The 22567-nt window shown below is 29.6% G+C and overlaps 2 protein-coding genes across 2 annotated transcripts; one reads left to right on the plus strand and one right to left on the minus strand.

The window, feature by feature from the left end:
• Nucleotides 1–7687: 7687 nt before the first annotated feature.
• LOAG_01068 (hypothetical protein) lies at nucleotides 7688–8500 on the minus strand (the record flags this gene model as incomplete). The annotated part of the gene is made up of 2 exons (XM_003136608.1): nucleotides 7688–7908; nucleotides 8449–8500. 2 exons carry the CDS (start codon nucleotides 8498–8500, stop codon nucleotides 7688–7690), a joined length of 273 nt encoding a protein of 90 aa, XP_003136656.1.
• Nucleotides 8501–13513: 5013 nt separating this feature from the next.
• Nucleotides 13514–15367, plus strand: LOAG_01069 (hypothetical protein; the record flags this gene model as incomplete). The annotated part of the gene is made up of 5 exons (XM_003136609.1): nucleotides 13514–13806; nucleotides 13912–14000; nucleotides 14193–14238; nucleotides 15011–15117; nucleotides 15231–15367. The coding sequence occupies 5 exons, from the start codon at nucleotides 13514–13516 to the stop codon at nucleotides 15365–15367; spliced, it is 672 nt and encodes a 223-aa protein (XP_003136657.1).
• Nucleotides 15368–22567: the final 7200 nt, after the last annotated feature.

Raw genomic sequence — 22567 nt, forward strand, 5'->3', positions numbered from 1 at the left:
TTTAATGGATTCAACGAAAATAAGCAAAATCGATCACAGTGAAATAAACTGACTAAATGATGAAAGCTTGTTTGATGATTTATGCGTCCAAAACATGTGCGTCAGGTTATGAGCTATTAAATAGATTATTGATTTCCACCGAGAGTTCGCGATCAATAAACAATATCAGTAATGAGTATAGACGGTCAGTGCACTGAATTGAATAATTTGAGAAATCAGGTTGCTCAAGTTAATTCAATTCAGACTATTACTGTGATATACAACGGAAAGGCTGACTTTTCGTCTTTTGTTTTCGTATCAGAAAAGAGGAAAATGTTATTGAATTTTATGAATTAATTCATTTCTTCACATCTATGCACAAGTACTTGTTCTGAGTAGAGTAAATTCATTATCATATCACTGATATTATATCACAGCTAATGGGATAAAACCCCGGTTAATGGGATAAACTTGTCTTTTTGACATTTTTTTTTTGTTTGTTTTTTATACTGATTCTTTCCTTTCGGCTAAAGACTTATTGATTTCGAATTAGTGTTAAATTCTGCTGCTGTAATCATTTTTGTAAGTAAAAATAGCGTCAAGTGTGCTGTCACATAATGCAAAACCATTTTATGGCTTTCTTCAAATATTGCAATGTCAAATGTCAAGTGTCATTTGAAATTAGCTTCTACTGACCTCATTTTAGTTGGTCATTATTACCTTGCTCGAAGCATACTTTATGTTGTCGAACAATTTTCTGAAGTGAAATAGAGTGGTACCCAACCAGGAAGAAGCTTTAAATGGATGTTGAAATAATTACTAGACCCACTCTTGGCGTAAACTTGGCGCAAACGATAATTTTTTTTTAAATGAACAAATCCATTCATCCTTTGAAATAGGGCACGTCGGGGCACATCAAAGTAGCGCTTTTATTACGTGTTGAAAGAGTATGCAATGAGTGCGCAATTATACGTGTATGGAACTTTCAATCGGTTTTGTTTGATAAGTTTTCACTTAGGTTTGCTTAATTGATGTGATACTTTGACATGTCACTTAAGAGATGATCTCTGATACGTGGAAGAAAGCATTCGTTTTATGAAAAGTTATTAATTAGTACACATTTAAAAAGCTACAAATCAAAGCTCACCAAATATTAAACACTATCCTTCTGCAAATATCCGATTACAAATCCTATTTAAATGGCTACTTCTACTAACTTCACATCTTTCATTCTCTTCATCTTCACCAAACCAATTTTATAATAGGTATGGCACTAATTATAAATGATGTGAAGATTAATCGATCAGTAGAGTATCATATTATTGGTATACTTAGGCGATGGAAGTATTATTGGACATTATCGATATGCCAGCCAGGTAGAAAGGACTGTCTCCTCCTTTATTGTACCACTCATTAATGGTAATTATATTCTTCTCATGCATTTCTGTCCTCAAGGACGTCTTCGGATTATTTTGATATTTTGCATAATACATCCTTTATTTAATGTGGCATACTTCCCCAATACCTTTTCATTCACTACTAAGATGGAAGATAAAATGCGATGATTGGATCGTAATCGAAGTTAAAGTATAAAATGCATTGAATCGATCGTTAAATATGTGCGAAAATAAATATTTATGTTAGCAAAAGTGGTTAAACTTTGAAAAGTTGAGTTCTTATGCAAAACTTGGCTTAATTAATCTGCCCAAAAAGTTAAAAGTATAATTGCTGTTGTTGAAAAGTTTGAAAAAGTCTTTCAATACTTTTTAAAAGTAAAAACAAGAAAAGTTTTTTTGAATGTAATGAAATATCAAATTGCCTTCAAAATCATAGCCATCGAATGATAGTTTAATTTGCTTGTAATTAACACAATTAACAAGCCTTTAACAAGCATATAAACAAACAGTGCCACAAAGTATCATTGAAATATGCATTCGATTCCGTGGTAACAGCAAAATAAGCGTGAAATGCGGAAATGGAAGTTTTCACGTACGTTGCAAGATGGCATCATAGGTCGGGTATCGAAAATGAATGCATTTGCGCACTTTTAAATAAACATTCTAGCAGTTAAAGTAAATAAATAAGGAAATCATTGGTCATCTTGGTTATATGGCTATCTTTTAGTTAAAATAAATTAATAAGAAAGTCATTGGTCATCTTGGTCATCTGGATACCTTTCAGTTAAAAACTGGCTAAATGATAATTTTGATAGGACAAGACTTTAAATGAATTCGTACGAAGTAAAGATAAGTCAACCAAATGAACGAAAACTTTCCATCACTTCATTCAACGACTGATTACGTCACGCTATTTTTAGAATAACTAATATTTATGTTATTGCTGAACCGACAAAAATTTGCAAATAGAGTCATTGGTTGTGATCCAAATACTCTATCCAGTTCGTCAGCAGAGTGATAAATGATAGCAATTGATCGGTAGAATGATAAGTGATAGCAATAATCGGTAGAGTGAGAAGCGATAGCAGTGATCAGCAGAGTGATAAGTAATAGCAGTGGTCAGCTTGAACGTTTGTAATTAATACAATACAAACAAGCATTGTTCACTTTTACTGATATAGCAATGAAGATGACACTTAATATCGTCATATTAATTTGGATAGTGTTACTTTCATCTTATTATCATCCTTTACACGAACAAAACAATTTTTATTTACTTGTTAAAAACTTCTATTTAGAAATTTCTATTTACCAAAACAATTTCTATTTCTATTTCTACATTTACCAATTTCTATATTTTTATTTTGGGTAGAAAAAAGTCGCTAAAGCAACAATTTAATATTTTTGTCGTCTTATGATTGGTATGACAATTGAATTTTTGTCGCTTCATGAATGGTATAGTAATTTGATGAGACCTATCCAATGACAATTTTGGTTTGATTAATTTTCTTTTTGATTTGCATATTTCATTCATTCTTGTTGGATTGCTATCCATAGATTTTTCACTTTTCATATAATTTCTTTGTTGAATGATTTGATGCCTTTTTAAAAATAAATAAATAAATTTTTCACGATAGTTTTACTGTCGCAGTGTTATGCAAGAGATTTGATACGTGGAAATTTTAAAATTGTTCCTCCATTAAACATTCATTTGAAATTAGCTCCTAATGACGTCGATTTGCATTAATTAACTTTCAAATGTTTTATAACCAAATTTGAATTATGATATTCGGGCATGCATAAGTTGTGATGGAAAATAGTCAAAAGCGCAACCCATCCAGGATTAGCAAAAGCCGCTTGTCAACAGTTCAGCGGATGAGAAGATGAGTATTGCTGTAATTAGCATTAGCATTAGAAAGAAGAATAAACTATATGAAGTGAACTGATTAACCTCACCGTCATTGAACTGATCATCACTTCATTTTTTATCAGTACACAAACTTCAAATCCTTCTTGGAACAAAAAGGACGGGAATGAATTTTCTTTAAGCAAACTTCAATATGATATTGTATTTTGGGTGAAACAAAATGATAAGTTAGAAATAATGGCGCAATAATTCTTTGAGTACTTTTGTACTTATACCAATGCTTTCATTATTTGACAAAGTTCAAAATTAAGGCTTCCAAAAATTACAAACTAAAAATTATTTCTGAAAGTTACTTATTTCTGAAATGAATCATTTCTTTTTTTGTATCAAAAGGAAGGAATGATTCATCACGTCTTTTATTTGTATTGCCAAAAAGGATCCTTATTTTTATTAATTCAATAGGAGATATTAAACATTAAGAGAAGAAATTCCCATATTTCCTAGTTTTCAACGGTTTGAAGTCTGTAAAAACCCCACTAAATGACACGTAAGGAAGATTAATTAATTAATTAATTAATTAATTAATAAGTTATCAGTTTTGCGAAACCCAATATGTTAGATTTGTTTTGAGCCTATAATGCGAATGTTTTAAAAACTGAGTAAAATCAATTCCAAATCCAACAGTTATTTTCAACAGTTACTTTCTCTGATAACTTTTCAAATTTTGAAAAATGTAACTTTTTTCAAATCCTTTCATTTCTTCTAACTTCTAACTCTTGGCAAATCATTTAGGAAAGTAGTAGTGCAGACGAAATAATGCTTTAAAAAAAAAAAAAAAAATGCGCAATGATAACTTTACATTTCTCATTACTTGATAAATTACAATGAAAAATAGTTACTATTTGGGAATGATCAGATGAATGAAATCATTATTTATCCGGATGATCTCACACATTACTTCCCGTATTTCTCGAATTATTGATGCTAGCAATGAACGGGTTCTATTCAAGTGAAGGATAAATATTTGAAATAGGGAAAGTCTCGTGAGTATAACCTACTCCAGATCCAGTTTTCAAAAGTTATTTGCTTCAATCCTTTTTCTACAAACTGTTGGGCGCTATATAAATGGAGCATTAGCGCTTTCATCATTCATCAAAATATGGTGCCAATAAGTCCGTACGGGTTGTGTATCAACTGTGCACACATATACACACATACATTTAATGTGCTGTATAATAATGATAATGCGTGAGAAGGATGGTTGTTCCTTTCCATCACATTTCCATATTTCGTATAATCCGTATTACTCATCCGATTTATCTTCTTGCTTATCCTTTTACTGAAATTTTTGCAAATATGTATTAATAAGTTTAAGCTCCTTAAACTTGCACCAAATCATTCACGTATGCGTTGACGTCATTTGAACTCACGTTGAACTCATTTGAACTCACGTTTCCAACAAATATACGCTTAAGTATTTCGTGCTCACTTGATCTTGGCAAATCATTTAGGAAATAGTAGTGCAGACGAAATAATGCTTTAAAAAAAAAAAAAAACGCGCAATTCAAAGTATTTTGTTTTGTCGCGGGTTTTTCAGAAGTGGTGACAAATGTCCACCTTGCTATAACCCTATAGCTTACTTTCCCTGCATTTTCCGATCTCTAATATGATTCCCTTCTTGGCTCTGCTTCTAATATTTATTTTGTTTACACTTATTGTGTTCGATACAGATTATTATCAAATTATATTTTAACTGCATTTCAAGTCATTTATCGTTGCACATTTCGACATTTTGACATTTTGACCTCATTTCCTGATGAAAAATGTCAAAGCGATAAAATCAAGCATATCTTATCCCAACAAATGTTCCAATTATTTAGCACAATAATCTATCTTTTTTTTTTTTCACTTGAACTTCAACTATCCATCAATTAAAATTTCTTTCTATCCATTCATCTTTTTTTAATATATTTATTTGAATAGCAATCCTTCCTGTCTCTTCTAATTAATCAGCATATCTATTACCTGATCTGTTATTTTCTCTTTTCACTTTTCCATTTCTAAAATATGCTATTATATCTTCAGATTGAGTTTTTTTAGTAAGTCGAAATTAAGAGAAAGATCGATGTATAACATGTGCGTGACAATGGAGGAATCAGAATCCTAAAAAGTACGTTGACGGATACTTATCACGTATAAGTACTTTCACCTTTGAACTTAAAATCTCTTTGAAAATATGATTAAGTTTTCATTTTCCATTTCGTATTTGGGAAAGTCAAATTTCCCGACACAGAATCTCGATATTCTGCAACAAAAACAATTGGTTTGAAGTTATATGGAATGGCGCTAAAGAGAAGATGAAAAGAAAGAGAAGTCGGATCGTTCTATAAATTTTAAATGTCTTTTTTTTTGTCTAAAAAGTTGCAAATATTGTTTACTTGAAAATTTATTAACCATTGTGACCGATCTTTCTCATTTCAAAAATCATTCTATTTTCATCAATGCTGAAAAATCTTTTCCTAAGTAAATTATAAGACTATTTCCGCATGGTGCGCAAATATCACAAATATCACAAACAAATATCACAAATATCAAAAAATAAAAATATCGCAAAAAAAATTTGCTGATTACTGCTATCACTTATCATCTTACTTTTGCTATTATTACTAATATCGCTTGTAACAGTTGACCTTTCATGCTTGCAGTGTTTTGCAGAAAAGTATTGTTAGATAATTGGATTTTTGCACAAAAGAATGTTCGCTGTTTTGATAATTAAACTTTAACACTAATCACTTCTCTGATATTCAAACTTTGATCTTTCTATATGAAATTACGATCTCATCGTTCTTTAATACTAATAAGTGCTAAAAAAAGAAAAGTTTCGAACCCTGAAGAATCTAAAAATTTCATTTTTATCATTTCGAACCTTGAAGAATCTAAAAATTTCATTTTTATCATTGATGACTGATAAGTTTTACGATATTAGCAGTCTCTCTTGATTACTGTTTTATGTCAAAGTTATTTCAATCGAAACCAAATTTCGATAATTTAAAACCTAAAAAGCGAAGAATTCCTCTGTTTTAATAAGTAATATAACAAAACCAAAAAAAAAAAGAAAAGCCTTCTTGACTATATCACCAATGGCTAATTTAACATTTAAATATCGAATACATCTAAAGCTGATCTGTTAAGATCGAGCAAGTCATCTACTCTCATCTAATGATAAATTGATATTCCAATAATTGCCAGTGATAATCGTAAACCTTTTCTAGTCGTTCCATTTACAAACGCTAATATTTCAATTTTGTTTTTTGATTTGAAGTAGTAAAATTTCTTTTAATGAACTTTCAATCAAAATTAATGGAGAAAGTCAAACTTTTTTTGTTATTATCACTTCGAAACACATATAATTACTCGTCATTTGTTCGAAATATCACTTTAATTCTTAATTAATTTAAATTTTATTCTTACTACTGATAACTACTGATAGTGATAATTTGGTAGTAACTACATTTTTCGAATTATCATTTCATAATTTCGAATTTTCAAATTATGATATTTCCTTTCAGATTATCGTGATTAATTTTCTTTAGTAATAATTGATGGTATTTTTAAAAGTGAAAAACATTCAGTATTAGAATGATTTCTATTTTAGTTTTATAATTTCAGAAATGCATTCATTTTATGCTAATTTCGATTCACATATTTGTTAAGTAATATTGTCCGTAAATTTTGAACTGATTACGACATGAGTAGAAAATATGACAGCACTCAAAGGGAATATCAAATTCCTTTGGACAACTGATTCCTGAATTTTGACGAATTGGTAAATATTCATAAGTTTAAATCTTAGGGTTTTTGAAATTTTTATCTCACCTATAATAATGTTCAGTTATATTATCAATTATCCGTTGATCCTCCATTTGTTATCTTTTATCTCTTTCAAAACAAATAGGTGACAAACCAAGAAAATTATTCGCAATAATTCTGCATACTTTTAAGTATGAACAGATCAATCAGTATATATATCCATTTTATCCCGATAATTCCGATTCCGATTCCGATGTATCGTCTTTTTCAACATCTGTCTTCTTCGATTATCATTGAATAATTTGATTGTCAGAATGAAGAGATGCATTACTGAATGATAACTTTGTGATAACAAAAAGCAATTAGCTTGAACAAATGATTTCTCATTTAATTGTGGAATCATTTGCTTAAACTGCAACATTTGCGCTGATTGCATCTCAATGTTCATTTAGCTTTTTAATTTTAGTTTTAGTTTAACTAATATATTGCTAATAGCTAGCCAAGCTTTTCATTTGTCGTAATTTTTTCTCTTTCTCTTTAACAAACTAACTACAACTGACCAGAAAGAGAGTATTATCAACATTTTAAGCCACACTTACGACAGCTGACTCTTCAATGCAAACGAGATAATCATTCATTTTATTTGTTGTTTAGCATGCTCAAATATTCCATCAATCTTTCGCCGCAATCTCCGCCTAACCACTATTTGTTTTCTTCCTCCCTTCACTAGCGCTCTTTCTATTAGTCTTGTTGTTATTGTTGCTGTTGTTGTTATTGTTGCCGTTGTTGTTATTGTTGTTGTTGTTGTTGTTGTTGTTGTTGTTGTTGTTATCGTTGTTGTTGTTGCTGCTATTGCTATTATTATTATTATTATTATTACTATCTTTTTACTAAATACTGCTATTGCAATTACCGTATTATCATCGCTTGTTCTCCTTAATCATTCCAAATTTTTCATTTTAGAAATCAATTTGATAAAGTAAAACTTTATCTTTCATTTTCCATTCTGGAAATGTTGCAAATCTTTTCCTTTTAACTAAACATTTGCTTTGTATTCAATTAAAAGTTAATATACACTGTTAAAGAAGAAAATGATTTATTTTTTCTGAAAGACTACGGAATATTTTGATGATATTGCAAATACTTAAAGCTAAAAATGGCTATAAAATGTAATTGAATTCTTAATTGGATGTCAAAGATGAAGTAATGGATAATGGTCATTCTACATCAGGAATCAGGATTCTTTCCAATCACCTCATGGCATTTACTTTTCATCTTTTGTAACTATGATGATTATGAATTGGTGAGGGAAAAAATTACTGTAAGACTTTGGACTTATTAATATTTAATTTCATGCTAAATTTTATTTTACAACCATCTAAAACATCTGCTCACTTAATGCAAATAATTGTTGTTGTTGTTGTTGTTGCTGCTGTAATTTCAACATTACAGCTTAAAATGCTATAGTTAATCAACGATTAAAGGTCATCATCCCTTTTATAATACTTTTCAGCTTGTCATCAACATCATCATCATCTTTGTTTATTTAACTTTTTCAATTCTTTGATAGTTTTAAATTTTTTTCAATTTTTTAATCGCACTCATTCCCTCATTAGTTTTCAATATATTCTGTATGTTTTAATCCATTATCATTCATAAAAGCAATGATATTTCAATATCTAATTAATAAAGAAGAAATTTGCGACATATCAAATGTCTTCATGTATGTGAGCTGATAACTGAAATGATTAAATGATACCGAAAGTTATCAGAGCTGTAATAATTATTGTTTAAAACTTGAACTATTAATTTTAATTATGTACAATGGATGCTCACTTCTGTCCAATAGGCGGCTGCTTTTGAATAGTAGCGCAATTGTCAACAGAGTTTTACAACTGTTCCATTTTGAAGCATCTTTCTTTTCGTTTTCAAAAATTGTGATATGTTTGAAAAGAGCGCACTAAAGCTGTCAAATGGTTGCTTATCAAGTTGTAATATTCTCTCTCTCCCTCCCTCCTCTCTCCCTCCTCTCTCTCTCTCTGTGTATGTATGTTTCCTTCTTAATCTGATACGAATGATTAGGAATACTTTTTCTTTCCTTCTCTTTTTCTTATGTTATCAGTATAACCCTCCTACTTTTTTTTTATATCTCTAAGCTTGGCTTTCCCGGCGGAGTTTTTTCGACAAACTGTAAAAAGATGCATTTTTGATAATATGGCAATGGCATGAATCAACGCTAACACTCAACTGTTCCATTTCTTTACTAACATACGACAGATTAACTTCTCTCTTATTTCTGAACTGTCACTCTATGGTTGCTGTAAAGAATTCGAGCTGGGGGGCAATATCAACCTCATTTAGTAAGCTATTCCAGTGGTCAGACACTTTACTTCGAACCATTCCATTGGTCAAACATCATATTTTCGAACCATTCCAATGGTCAGACGCTGTACTTCGAGCATTTCGATGATCAGAGAGCCACTTTACTTACTTAGATGTCTGTAATCCTTTTCGTGTGACATTTGTAGTGGAGTGACCTTGTGTAACCTCACATGTATTCGTAAAAAGTTTGCTTCATCAAATTTTTCCACTCTTCAGAGGGCATTACTATATGAGGGTTAGACTCAAGGTCATGCCTTTGCATTCTTCTTGAATAACTAAATGAACTGTCACCTTGCGGTAAACTTTTCGCTCAAATGTACTGATCCTATGCAAACATCACTACTATTTTAGTATCATCCTTTTTTCGTCTTCTCATTTCTTAATCTAAGAAATGTAAGGAATCGTTTTTCTATCAGCGCTGATTGTAATGCGAAACAGACTGTTAGAAATTCGGAAAATTTTGTGATTTCAAACAATTTGCGCTCACAATCATACAGATTGGTTCATTTAAAAAAAAAGAAAAAATCTGTCGAGATTACTTTCAATTCTATTTTTTCTAACCAATTTTGTACCGTCTTTTGTCTTTTGTATTTTGTATGTCTTTTGTAATACCGTCTTTTGTATTTATTTCAAAAATGGGAATTGAAACATATATTGAAATATTATTTATGCTAATTAACTAAAAACAATTGCTAGAAAATTCTTTGATAAAGGATGCAATTTAGTAAAGTTTTGAAATACTGTTAACAGTTCTTCTTACCACAGTTATTCGTAAAAAACTGTAGAAATGGAAGATTGATAATATCCTGATCTCATGAATCAGTCAGATTGGTTTAATTACTATCGATTCAAAATCCAAGATATTTCTATGAATTCCTAAATAAGATGAAGTAATTTGTTGTCAAATTTTCTCTTCCTTCTACAAAGAGAAAATACCTGTTGAGATATTTACCTGAAATAATGAACTTCAATCTTTCGAGAAAAATTTCACATATTTTGTTATGGATGTATTACCAAAATTTTTAACAAATTACATTTTCTTGTTTTTTTTATCAAAAACTCCACCTGTTCATGCGTTTCGAATTTGGGCCTCCTGAATGTATCACGATGAAAATGACTGATTAGTAATTAATTTCATTTCATAATTATAGGATATGTATGTGTGCATGTGTGTGTGTGTGTGTTTGTGTATGTGTGTGTATGTATGTGCTTGTGTGTACTTATTTTCCTCGAACAATTTTTCTGAATTCATTCTTTTCCGTTTCACATCCGGAATTCAGTTGATCGGTTTTTCTTGTTAAAAGAATCGAATCCAAAACTATTTAATGTATGCCGGAACAACTTTTCTCTCTTTCTCCCTCTCTTCCCAACCAATTAAAATTGTTTTTCTTTCAAGCGAATTTTTATTTTCCTTCCACAAAATGGTAATTGATTCGATTTTTCAGCAGTGATTTAACTTCTTTTTAAATGTCATTTTTGTCTTGACAAACAGAAAATTAAATTTTTGAATAATATTTTTAATTTTTTGAAATTGGAGAAATTAATTGAAGTCAATAATATTGTTTTTGGCAAGTGAATTTGCACCGTAAATTACTACCGTAATAACCAGTAGTCATTTGTTCTTTTTCGTTTTGTGCTTCTTCAAAAAAAGTTTTTTGACTTACTTGCAATATTACAGTTGATAAGCGAATTTAGCTGTACTTATGAGCTACTACCTTAATAACCAGTGGTCATTTATTTCCTTCCGTTTTACACATTCTCTAGATTACAGTAAGTTTTTAAGCTTACTTAAGAGCATTAAGATGTATACCATAAAGCATCAATTGTAACGAATGATAATTGATAATTTTGATTTAATGAATTAACAATGTGTATGACATCTCGACCTATTTATTGGTTTATTTGAATTAATCAAGAAATCTATCACTTTTTCACTTCTTGATTTTATAAAAATTGGCTAGTTCAAAAAAAAATGTGAAATTCAATTTCATTCTGGCTAGGAGCTGAGAACCATCGAGAAAGTGTAAATTTAATAATATTGAAAGTGGAGAAGAAATAAAATTTTAAACTTGAAAAGTTTATAAAAATAAAAATAAAATGACACTTAGCGTCCATTTGCCGCTGCTTTTAAATTTGAACAAATTATACATTAACGGTAAATTATGTAATTGTGAATGTGATATTTCAATCTATTAAATGCTATCGTAAATACCTTTCTCTTTATCACATTTTCTCCACAATTCTCTCATTCTTCCATTACAACATCAATCTTTTAATTTATATTCGTCCTAAATTTAAATCTCTTCTGTGTGAATTTTCTGAAAGTTGAATTTATTAGTTTTCATTGTACGACTAAAATCTAACAATTTAAATCACTTATCACTATCACTTATCACTAGTATGATAAGTATCAACCATTGTAATTGATTTAATTCTATATATGCATCAAATATCAAATCGGGAATCATTCACGTTACTTCGTCCTTCCCTTAGGGTATTTGCGTATGTCCGTGTTGAAAAATTGATTTGATCGATGAGTAAAACGAGCATAGTTCTAACAATTTAACATTCAATAATTTAAACAAAAATTGGCGCATTTGAAAGATTGTTGTCACTGATCCCGGATCTGTTCCACAAATCTAAACAAATGCGCCGTTGTCTGCTTCAGAAACTAAATCAACATAAGGTTGTATTACTTCCTTTAAAAGTCATCATTTATCTAAATGTTTGGAATTAACTTTTAAAACTTTACTATTTCAACTTTCTTCATATCACTTATCACAATCATAACTACTCCTATGTCATGATCATTGTAATTACCGCAACTAATAACATTATTATACTTCATGGATATTAGCATCTTTCTTTTCATAGCTTTTTATTTTATAATTTTGAAATTTAATCTTTGTTCCATTTGCTTTATCATCAATTATATCATTGAAATGAAAAGAAAGACCTATTTCATTTTGTGTTTTCTCTTTTACTTTTTTCACATTTTCAATAACTAGTGACATTTATCATTCTTCAACTACTCCATTTATCGAAAACTTCAAATAAATTTAGTGAAATTTTCTGCTATCACTAAAATCTCCCAAAATAATCAAACCTATCACATTTTCATCCATTTGAATAAAAGCTATAAATTTTCATCTAAAATTTTATAATTTAATATATTAAATCATATGAACTAAATTGCTATATTTCAATGAACTATTTTGCATATGTCTTAATTCACTCAGTTCTCATTAAAATAAAATGACTACTTAGTTCTCATTAAAATAAATAATTTCATGGTATAAATAGAGCAGGACGAAGGTATATAATATTTAAAAAAAAAAAACATATTATAGCAAAGGATAAGTTTGGTAAAGTTTGGTAGGAAAAAATAAATCAATTTCAGCGATGTTCTTTTAAATTTAGTTTTTATAAATTAGAAGTCTAACTTCTGTTGATTTTATAAGTTAATGGATTTTTGAAGATATTTATTTTTTTGCTTTTGATTTCTAAATTGTATTATTTGAAATTGTTGGGATGAAATGTGCTTCTTCCCCACAAATAATGTACTTATTATAGCAGAAAACATTTGTCAACAAAGTGTCCTTTTGTTGAAATGACATGACAAATTGATTTTGTTAATTTATTTGCACTTTCCTTTAAGAAAATTAATGAAATTTTTTGCAACTTCTTCACCAGCTCACTTTTTGAAACTAAATGTTTGATTGGATGAACAGATAGAGGAATGGGTAAAGTAAGAAATGAATGGTACATGACCCAATGTGAAATTAATAAAGTAAGGAATGAATGGTTCATGATCTAATGTGAAATTAGTAAAATAAGGAATGAATGATTCATGACTTAATGTGAAATTATCTAAGTGCAAGCAGATTAATCTGCATAGAATTTGAAGAAGCATAAAACTGTATCAGATTTAAGTATCCAAACATTTGCTGTCTGCATTACAGTTGACCTGCGACATTTTTGACCTTCGAAATATTCGTGAAATAAACTTTGATGATTTACTAATTTTCGTTGTATTCATTGAAATTCAGGTGAACGTTTTGACCGAAAAAAAGATGAAATGGTATCGGATCAAGAGAAATTCCGATCAGATAGCAATAGTAATTATATCAGTGGTGACAAGGGTGATATCAATGGCACCAATTATGATAACATGAAATTAACGAGAACGTCGATGTCTTCATCATCATCATCATCATCATCATCATCATCATCATCATCACCATCATCATCATCATCATCATCAACATCATCATCATCATCATCATCATCATCATCATCATCATCAACATCAACAACGCTAAAAAGTGCTGAAAGCGGTTACGATGCAGAAACATTGGAGAAAGTGTCGACGTAAGTTTTGTTTAGGAAAGGACTCTAGTCGATCTTTCCATTGTTTATTAATTAGTATGGAATAACTTTATAATGTAATGTTTGTAAAGAATACCACGTTTTTAGGTATTATCGTAGCACGACGACGACACCTACACGTTCAGCAGTGACTCAGGAATCAGTTATCAGTACTGCAATCATTGGATGCGACCGGGGTAGTTTGAAGTTTAAAATTCAGTTCATAATCCGGAATTGTCATGCCCTGATAAAACGTTTTCTCATTCACATCATTACCTCATTTCTCTTTTATAATCTTTTCCAGCGCTATAATTTAAAAAAAAAAAGAAAAAAAACCTGTACAATGGATTAGAGATAAATCACCTTTCTTAAAACTACTAATCTTGCAGATCATACATCGACTGAAACTCTAACACGTCCATCACGTACATACAGGTTAGATTTTTAGACGCCTTATGGAACATAAATTAAGATATAATTTGAAATGAAGCCAAGTGGAATTCGTAACTTGACAAAAAAAAACCAGTCATTGCTATTGTCAGAATTCTTCAACTGGTTTATTGCAACATGAATTCTTCCTTAAATCATTATTTCAGTCTTCTGTGACAGATTTATAAGTGACGAGGCCTAAAGATGTTCTTATTTAGATTTGGAGATTTGGGCACAGTATCTTGATGCTAAAATTCAGGAATTGAATTTAAAAAAGAAAATAAAAAGGTGTTTGATTAGATAAAAGAGGGCAAAAGTAGCGCAACTGATACACACAAATGATTATTTGTTGTTGATTTCCCACAAAAATGATAACGACTGGTATCTTTGCACATCCTTGGTAATCAGAGGGCAGATTGGATTTTTACATATTTTTGTCTAGAACCTTCGTAACATATAAAAGAAGAACGACCCGAGAATTAATAAATAATAGAAAAACGAATTTTGTAAATTTTCATTTAACATCAGCCAATTACTGCCTTTTTAGTTTTATTTTGGAGAAAATGGTTGCCTCAAATGTTTGTGTTTCCATTTTCATGCTAAAATTTCACTAATTAAATTGGTAATAATTTGAGAGTTATTGTAGCTAAGAAATATACCATAAAGACAGAAATTTATTTCAGGAATTAATTTGTCATTTAATTATGTTTGCCAAAAAAATTAGATGAATTTTTATAGTTTTTTTCTAAATTAATGTTTCATAATTTTTTTTTTCCAGGATAATAGATAGTAACGTTTCGCAAAAAATTTTGCAACAATTGATTGCTGATAAATTAGCCGCCGCACAAACAAGCGAAAAAGGAGCAAAATTTTTGAAAAGAAAAGGTAGCAGCAAAGGGACATCTAATTTTTTCTTGTAAGTTTATTTTTGATTTGTTACATTTCCGCCGAAATATTACATTGAATAGATTTCAAATAATAAGTATTAACAATTTCAGTCAACGACAATCCAATTTTGGATCACAAATTTGGAATAAAACTGACGAATTATCAGTCATATCTAAGGCTCCAATTTTTCGTACCCATTTTGATATCGTTAGAACGTCAAGTTTCAATGGGAATCAAGCGCAATTGATTCGCAAACATTTGGATTGTAATCGTAATTCACTACCTATCAGTATCATTTCATTGAACAACGAGTTAGTTTTCATTTTCATTTTAATGCTGATAGTTAAGCAGTGGATTACCTAAGAAAATGTAATGATTAATGGCCTTACTTTTACATTTCTAATAATTACCTACCACTTGGCTCCATGTAAATGGCCCAGATAAAATGACGAAATTTTTCGGGGAAAAACTAAGCTTTCTAGAAATTGTTTTAATTTGCTCAATTTGTTTGTCTAATATTTAAACTTCATTAATTATATATAAAATTTTGGTTTTAATATTCTTCAATAAATATAAAGAAAAAATATTTTGATTTGTTTTTTCATTTCGAAATCATTCGTGGTTTGATTTTTTTTTTTTTTCTCAACAACAATTAAGAAGTGGAAGACGGAAAAGTTTGCTAACTTAGAAAATATCGATTACACTCTGTTAAACATTTAATCACACCTGAATGATTTCGAAGATTTTGCATGAAAAAGCAAATTATGACATTTTCTTTTTGTATTTATCGAAGAAAATTAAAACCAAAATTTTAAAGACAATTAACAAAGTCTAAATGCTTCGACAAATTTAGCTTGTCTTTAATATGTCATCAAATAAATAGAGATAGTTCCATTTCTCTTATTCAGGATATTTTCTCACACATCAAGAATTCTCGGTCTATTCTAAAACGAACTCAATGTTTGATCTTTAAAATTATGGCTTGCTTAGAAATGATCTGCAAAAAAATTTCCACCAAAATATTACCAGTTTAAATTCTGTGCTATAACTAATCATTGTTGACTGATTTTCTCTCTGTAAAGAGACACATATTTGTATTTTTTATCTTTAACAAGCAGATGAAGATCTCAGGATAGTTCCTGGAAGTTAAATGTTTTTTTAATTAATAATATTTCATCTAATAAATATGTTCAATAATTCCATTTCTTATTCAAGATATTTGTACCAAGAATTCTCAGTCATTTCTAGATCGAGATGTTTAATCTTTGTAATGTGGTCCTTGTTCTGCTAATTACATATTATTTCTTAGTGTTCCATGCTAATTACTATTGTTTCATTAAATCCATTCCTGATTTACGCTAAATTAATCATTCAAACTAATTGGGTGAAGTAGACAGAACGATTGGTTTGTTTATGAGTTGAGAACAAAAACAGTCATCAATTTTCTAAATTACGAATTTTCAAATTGTTGGAATGATTAGACACATCAGATAAGTTTCAGCAAGTCTGAATTAAAGGTAGACACCAAACCTGATATGACTATTTTCGCTTCAGAAAATGATCGTATCTCAGTAACATTGAAAGCATTGTAGTAGTGAAGATCAAACCTAAATGATTTTGGTGAAATTTACTTATCAAAATCATTTATCATTATGATTTTTGCAATAGATACAATCCTCAGTGCACTACCCCGCTAATAGCGGGTATTCGCTTAATTTGTACTTCTGATATCAAGTAATTTAATTTGAGCATTTAACAAGGGAAAGAACCAATCTTTTCTTTATTTTAAGAATAAGCAAAAGGTGAGTTAAGCGATAGTAAACAAAAAAAAAAAAAATGAGATGAATTTTATTTTAGTTTCTCTGAAGAGTTAACTTCCACTGATCTTACTTCATCGTCTCCTTTTTCTGTCACCACCTGTCGTATACTTTCATCATTTTTTGCGGGAATTTTTCGATTGGTGGTGAAACTTGTGTGAAATCAGGAGAGTTCTATTGTTTACAGTTTGTTTACCAAGTCATCATTGTGGGATTTGTGAAGTGAAAGAAGCAGAAGATGTATGAAAGAATGAGTGGATAGAGGCTTATTGAATGAAGGAATTTGTTTGCTCACCACCACTTGATGAGTCCCGTTTCCGACCTCCCGGTCCCAAATACCAATCTGTTGTCCCTTTTGCTACTTTCTTACCTGTTCACTCTTCACTTCTTCCAGTTTCTACAAAATTCTCTCTTGTACCACTCTTACCTATGTTCAACTTTTTTACCATTATTTCATCTCATTTGTTTTTTTTATTTTCCTTTGATAGTTTCCCGATCCAAGTTTAAGTTCAGAGTGAAAACTATCGCTGAGGAAAAAACTTCTTGGGATCAGTGACCAACTAGGTATTATTTATTTTTTTGAAATTTTGTAAACTAACTGGAATAGGACCTTTAGGTAAAGTAAGGGAGGAATTCCATTGTCACTTTTTCAAAACTGTAAAAATGTCGGTGAAATTGTACCACGACTAAGAAGTGTCACAAAATTAAAAAAGTTCTTCTTTTCAAGCTTGGAAAATAAGATTTCTTACTTGTAATAGCTTAAGTATAGCCAAAATCAAATAAGGTCCAGAAAGGTCAACACTCGATCTATTGTACAGTTATAATGGATCGAATTGTTGACCTTCCTGGTACCTGTTAATTCCAAAAGAAGAAAAGGCTAAAAGAAATTTCCGTTTAACCAAAAAAAAAAAAAGTTGAACTGTTGCTGTTTGAGAAGAAAATATTCTTCATCGAATAATATTTCATTATAAAAAGCAATAAGTTTTTCCGTCTTTTGATTGCAGGTAAACTTGTTTTTGTTGCTGAAATTTTGCAAAAGTAAAGATCATCAAATAATTCTTTCATCTAATAGCGGGTAAAGTTGGAAGAGAAAAAAAAATGGGTAAAACACGGGAAGAGATGATTTTGGGCATGTTTTGTTTGCGGACAAAATAATGAAGTAATTAGAAAGGAGTAGATAAATAAATTACATAATGATTCGCTAATGATTACTTAATATTAATGAATAAGAGGAGTAAGATTCGCAAAAGAATACTTGATCATCTGTTAAGAACCAGTTTCATTACTAAGTAATATCAGTATTTGTTATGACTGAAGGACCTTGGGAAAAGAGTAAGTGATGAAGCATTGGACAAAAATACTATTTATTTATTTTTTCTTTTACGACAAGTTTTTTTTTCGTGCAATTTCCTACCAATTATTTTCTCTTATTTTTTTTTTACTTTCAATTTTATTTCAACAAATTATTAGAATCCGAAAATCTTAACAACTTGAAAAGTTGAAAGTTTGAAAGTAAAGTAATTTCAATTATATTTAATATATTCATATTTATTATTTCTAACTGATCCATTTCCACACCCACTTACTTTTACAAACATTCAACTAAAGCTAAGTATAAGTTTATCGTTGTCTCACTTATTTAATGATAATATCATTCATGTACTGGTCCAGTACTGTGGATGACCTCAGTTTAATCTTTTCTCATTTATGGAAGGAATTATTACTGGAGTGACATTCAAAAAAGTTAATCTCTCTTCTATGGCCATGATTACAATTTCTAGACTGTAATATTCAAGACTATAGAGGCTACAGTATATCAGATTGGTTATCATCCTGCAATCTATCATCATTTTGATATGAAGCAATTTCGTCTTATCTTTTAACAGAATGATTGAATATGTAAGAGGCGGCGATGTTTATTTAAATGATAATTTGTAAAAATTTTCCATAATTTTGGCATAAACATATGTTTACACTTCCTTCAGCCAAAGGAAAATTATTTTCTCAATAATTATAATATTACTGTGAAGTAATGTTGCTTGTAAAAGGTATTTGAGGACTGGTTCTGTGCTTAATTATCCATCCCAACCATTATTGTCAAAATCTCACTGTTCCATTTTATCCGAAAATCCAACTCACTGTCACTCTTGTCCTTCTCTGTATATTATCTTCCAAAATTAACACAATCTCTCTCTCTCTCCCTCTCTCTTTCTCTCTCTCCAAATATTTATTTGCATATTTAATCGATTCTTTGCAAAAGTCATTCAGTTAAAGTTAAGTCTTCTTGGATGATCATTATTACTCTTTGTGTTGAAGAAAAACATGTTGGAGACATTGTAGGAGTGAAAGTTAAGCATTCAGCTTAGGGCTATTTATGGCTTTATTTATCATCTTTAAGCTAATCTATGATTTCTCTTTGGAGAATGATGAAACCTGATTATGAGTAGTCTCTTTAAGGTCTTGTTAGCCTTTTCAATCCGGATCGATCTCATAGCCTATTTCATCCTATTTATGGAAGAAAAGCTTAAGATGAAAAAGCACATATCCTTTTTATTTTTCTTTCTTTACATATCCTTATGGATTTATTAGACTAATTCTATCTGCTACTTTTATTTTCTTTTTTCTGTATTTTTTAAAAAGGAAACATCATCCTCTTTATGAGCTTATCAATTTGCATCTTATATGTTGATTGGTAAAAGCAGCAGATAGCTTTAGTTTAATAAATCCACAAGGATACCTAACTGATGAGTAAAAATTTATTCTCAACCAGAATTAAGTGATATCTGATGGATTCAGCGAATGAAATTGGAATCTTTCAACACTTTTCCCACACGACAATCATAGTTGACAAATTTCTGAAACTTCTGGTCACATCAAACTCTAACTAGCAGGTTTGCATTAACAAACTAACGTGACTTTTAGCTTCATTCTTACAAGAAATTCACTTATTACAATCTTTCTGATGTGAAAATCACGTTTGAGTTGACGTCTACACAAATGTCACATTTTTTCACGTATCGCTACGTGTTGTTCTGTAATACATATTATACGTTACACGTGAAATAAGTATATTTTGACCTCATGCGTAATATTATAATACATTTTCTTCATGTTTACCTTTCAATGCATTGTGAAATATATATATATATAAATCTTTATTCCAACAAAAACCTTATGCATGCATGCATGCATGCATTCTGCGTAATCTTGTTTACATATATTGCATTCAAATGCCCATACTGCATTTTAGTTACAAACCTCAATCATTCCTTATCTTATGCTAAAAATTTATTGCTATTTGTCTGTTCTGCAGTTAGCGCACAAATAAAAATGTTAACTTTTGCAAGTCTTACTGCCTCTGCTTGCAGTATGCTATTTGATGTCTAACAATTTAATTCAATCTTTGTAAAATTTTGTTTGAAATTATTGAAATCCGTTTATTTCTATTCATTAGAAAAATTTCAGTGACTTAAAATTTCCTTACAATATGTAATGAAGCATTCTTTTCCTCTCTTTAAGCTATTTTGTCACATTTAAATTTTGTTGAAAACTCCACTTTTCTCATTGAATGCATTTTAAAATTGATAGGGTAAAATTATCCAAGTTTTTTTCTCATAACTAATAAAATAAATCACCTTCACATGTGATTATGTCACCCATTGTATCATGTCACATTGGGACAACAGTTACGATAAGTAATGAATGAATGAGTTTTGGTTGTTCGTTTTCACCTATCATTCTTCTAACTGTTTGTCACCTTTGTGTCATCTGAGTTACTTTGTTTTCGATGTCATTCAGTGGGGGATAAACACTTCAAGTATTCAAAGTATTGCTGATGAAAATGGATATGATAATGTGATAACGAATGAGGAAAGTATTAAACACAGAGATAGTGAGAGAAGCAATGCTTACTTTATCAATTCTTCACTTTGATCTCATTTAATGTTTTGTTAATTTGTGGCATTATTATGGATGATATTTTAGAAAGCTTAAAGATTTATTAAAGTAATGCTAATGTCTAAACTAATTTAAATTGAAGATTTCATGGATAATTCAAATCTTAGATTTCTATTTAATTTTACTGATAAGATGAAAAGAATAAAATGCTTAAGTTAATGAATAAATTACTTCTCGCTATGTTTCACATTTATAAAAGTGTTTGCAATCATTTAATTCTCAATTTGTCTCATTTCTTTATCTCTTCTTAGACATAATTAAACTGATTTTTATTATTACAACAGTATACTTACATGGGTTATACTTTATCTTCACTATTATGCTAATAAAATTTTCCACTATATAATAAGGTTAAAGGTTATCAAATGTGATAGATACGGTAAAGGTTGTCAAGAATAATTTGCCGAATTTAAACAGTTATTACGAAAGGAATGAACTTTTTTTTTCCAATTTTACGAACTGTAAGAAAGTTATTCCATCTTCCTTGTCAATAGCATTGTGTAGTACTTTTTTTTTCTGACAATTATATCTTTTTCAACGATTACTAATTTATAAATAAGGAAATTACTTTAATTTGATGGTGTAATTCTTAATTGTCAGTTAGTTTCAGTTTTGTTCAAATTACAACTAATTGACATTTTGAGTATTTCATTGAACACATTAGTTGATTTTGTAAAATGTGTCGCATTGGTTTTTGTTTGTCACCATAATTTCCAAAGTTATTTAGCAAATATTTGTTATTTAGAAACGCTGGACAGGGTAAATCAGTTATTAATTGTGGACTTTTAGATGGTTTGTCAACCTTTTAAATCAGTAAATAAAATAAATTTTGCTGACGTTTGAAAATTAAATTAACCTTATAAATCAACGTAAAAAGCTAATAACGTGTATTTTATGCTAATTATATATCCTGATTATTGTGAAAGTATTCCTTTAATGATATAATTAAGTTAGTTTGTAATTGAATATTACTAATTGTAGCAGTAAATATTAGATAACACAATGCTTAAATTTTCTTTCCCTTCTTACGTGATGAAAATTTCATAAAACAGAAATATTCATTTTCCAACCTAGTTGACAATTTTTCTAATGTCATGTAAGTCGCATGTAATGCCAACATATTCTGTAACTAAAGCTTCATTGTTGAGAAAAGAACTCAAAAGTAATTTATAGATTTTTTTTGTCACTTCTTAATGTCATTTTTTATCAGTCCTCTGGCTCTGTCAGATAGTCATTGTGGAAATGTTACTTTTAATATGATTATTATCTGAAACTACAGATATATCTTTCAAGTCTCACTTTTCTTGAGATAAAGTATCTGGACTACCTTCCTACTCTTTTTCTTTTTTTTTTTTTTTTATTACTTATCCTTCAATAATAATTCTTATCCTCGCATTTTAAATTCCTGTAAATTCAACTTTTTCTGTCTCATTTTTATCTTACAATGACAATCAATAACCGAATATTGTCATATCAAGAAAAAATCTTTTTTTTTTTCTTTTCACCTACGACATCACATCTAATAATGCAATAGAATCATATTCGGAAATTATAACTAATTACAGGTTATAACGTCGATGAATTGATTGATTGATTCATTTATTTTTATGGAACTTTTTTCCCCTTATTGCCTCCTTTTGACCTCATTTATATTTCGAAAATTTGATATTAAA

This window comes from Loa loa, assembly GCF_000183805.2.
Source record: "Loa loa unplaced genomic scaffold supercont3.211, whole genome shotgun sequence".
Classification (NCBI taxonomy): Eukaryota; Metazoa; Nematoda; class Chromadorea; order Rhabditida; family Onchocercidae; genus Loa; species Loa loa.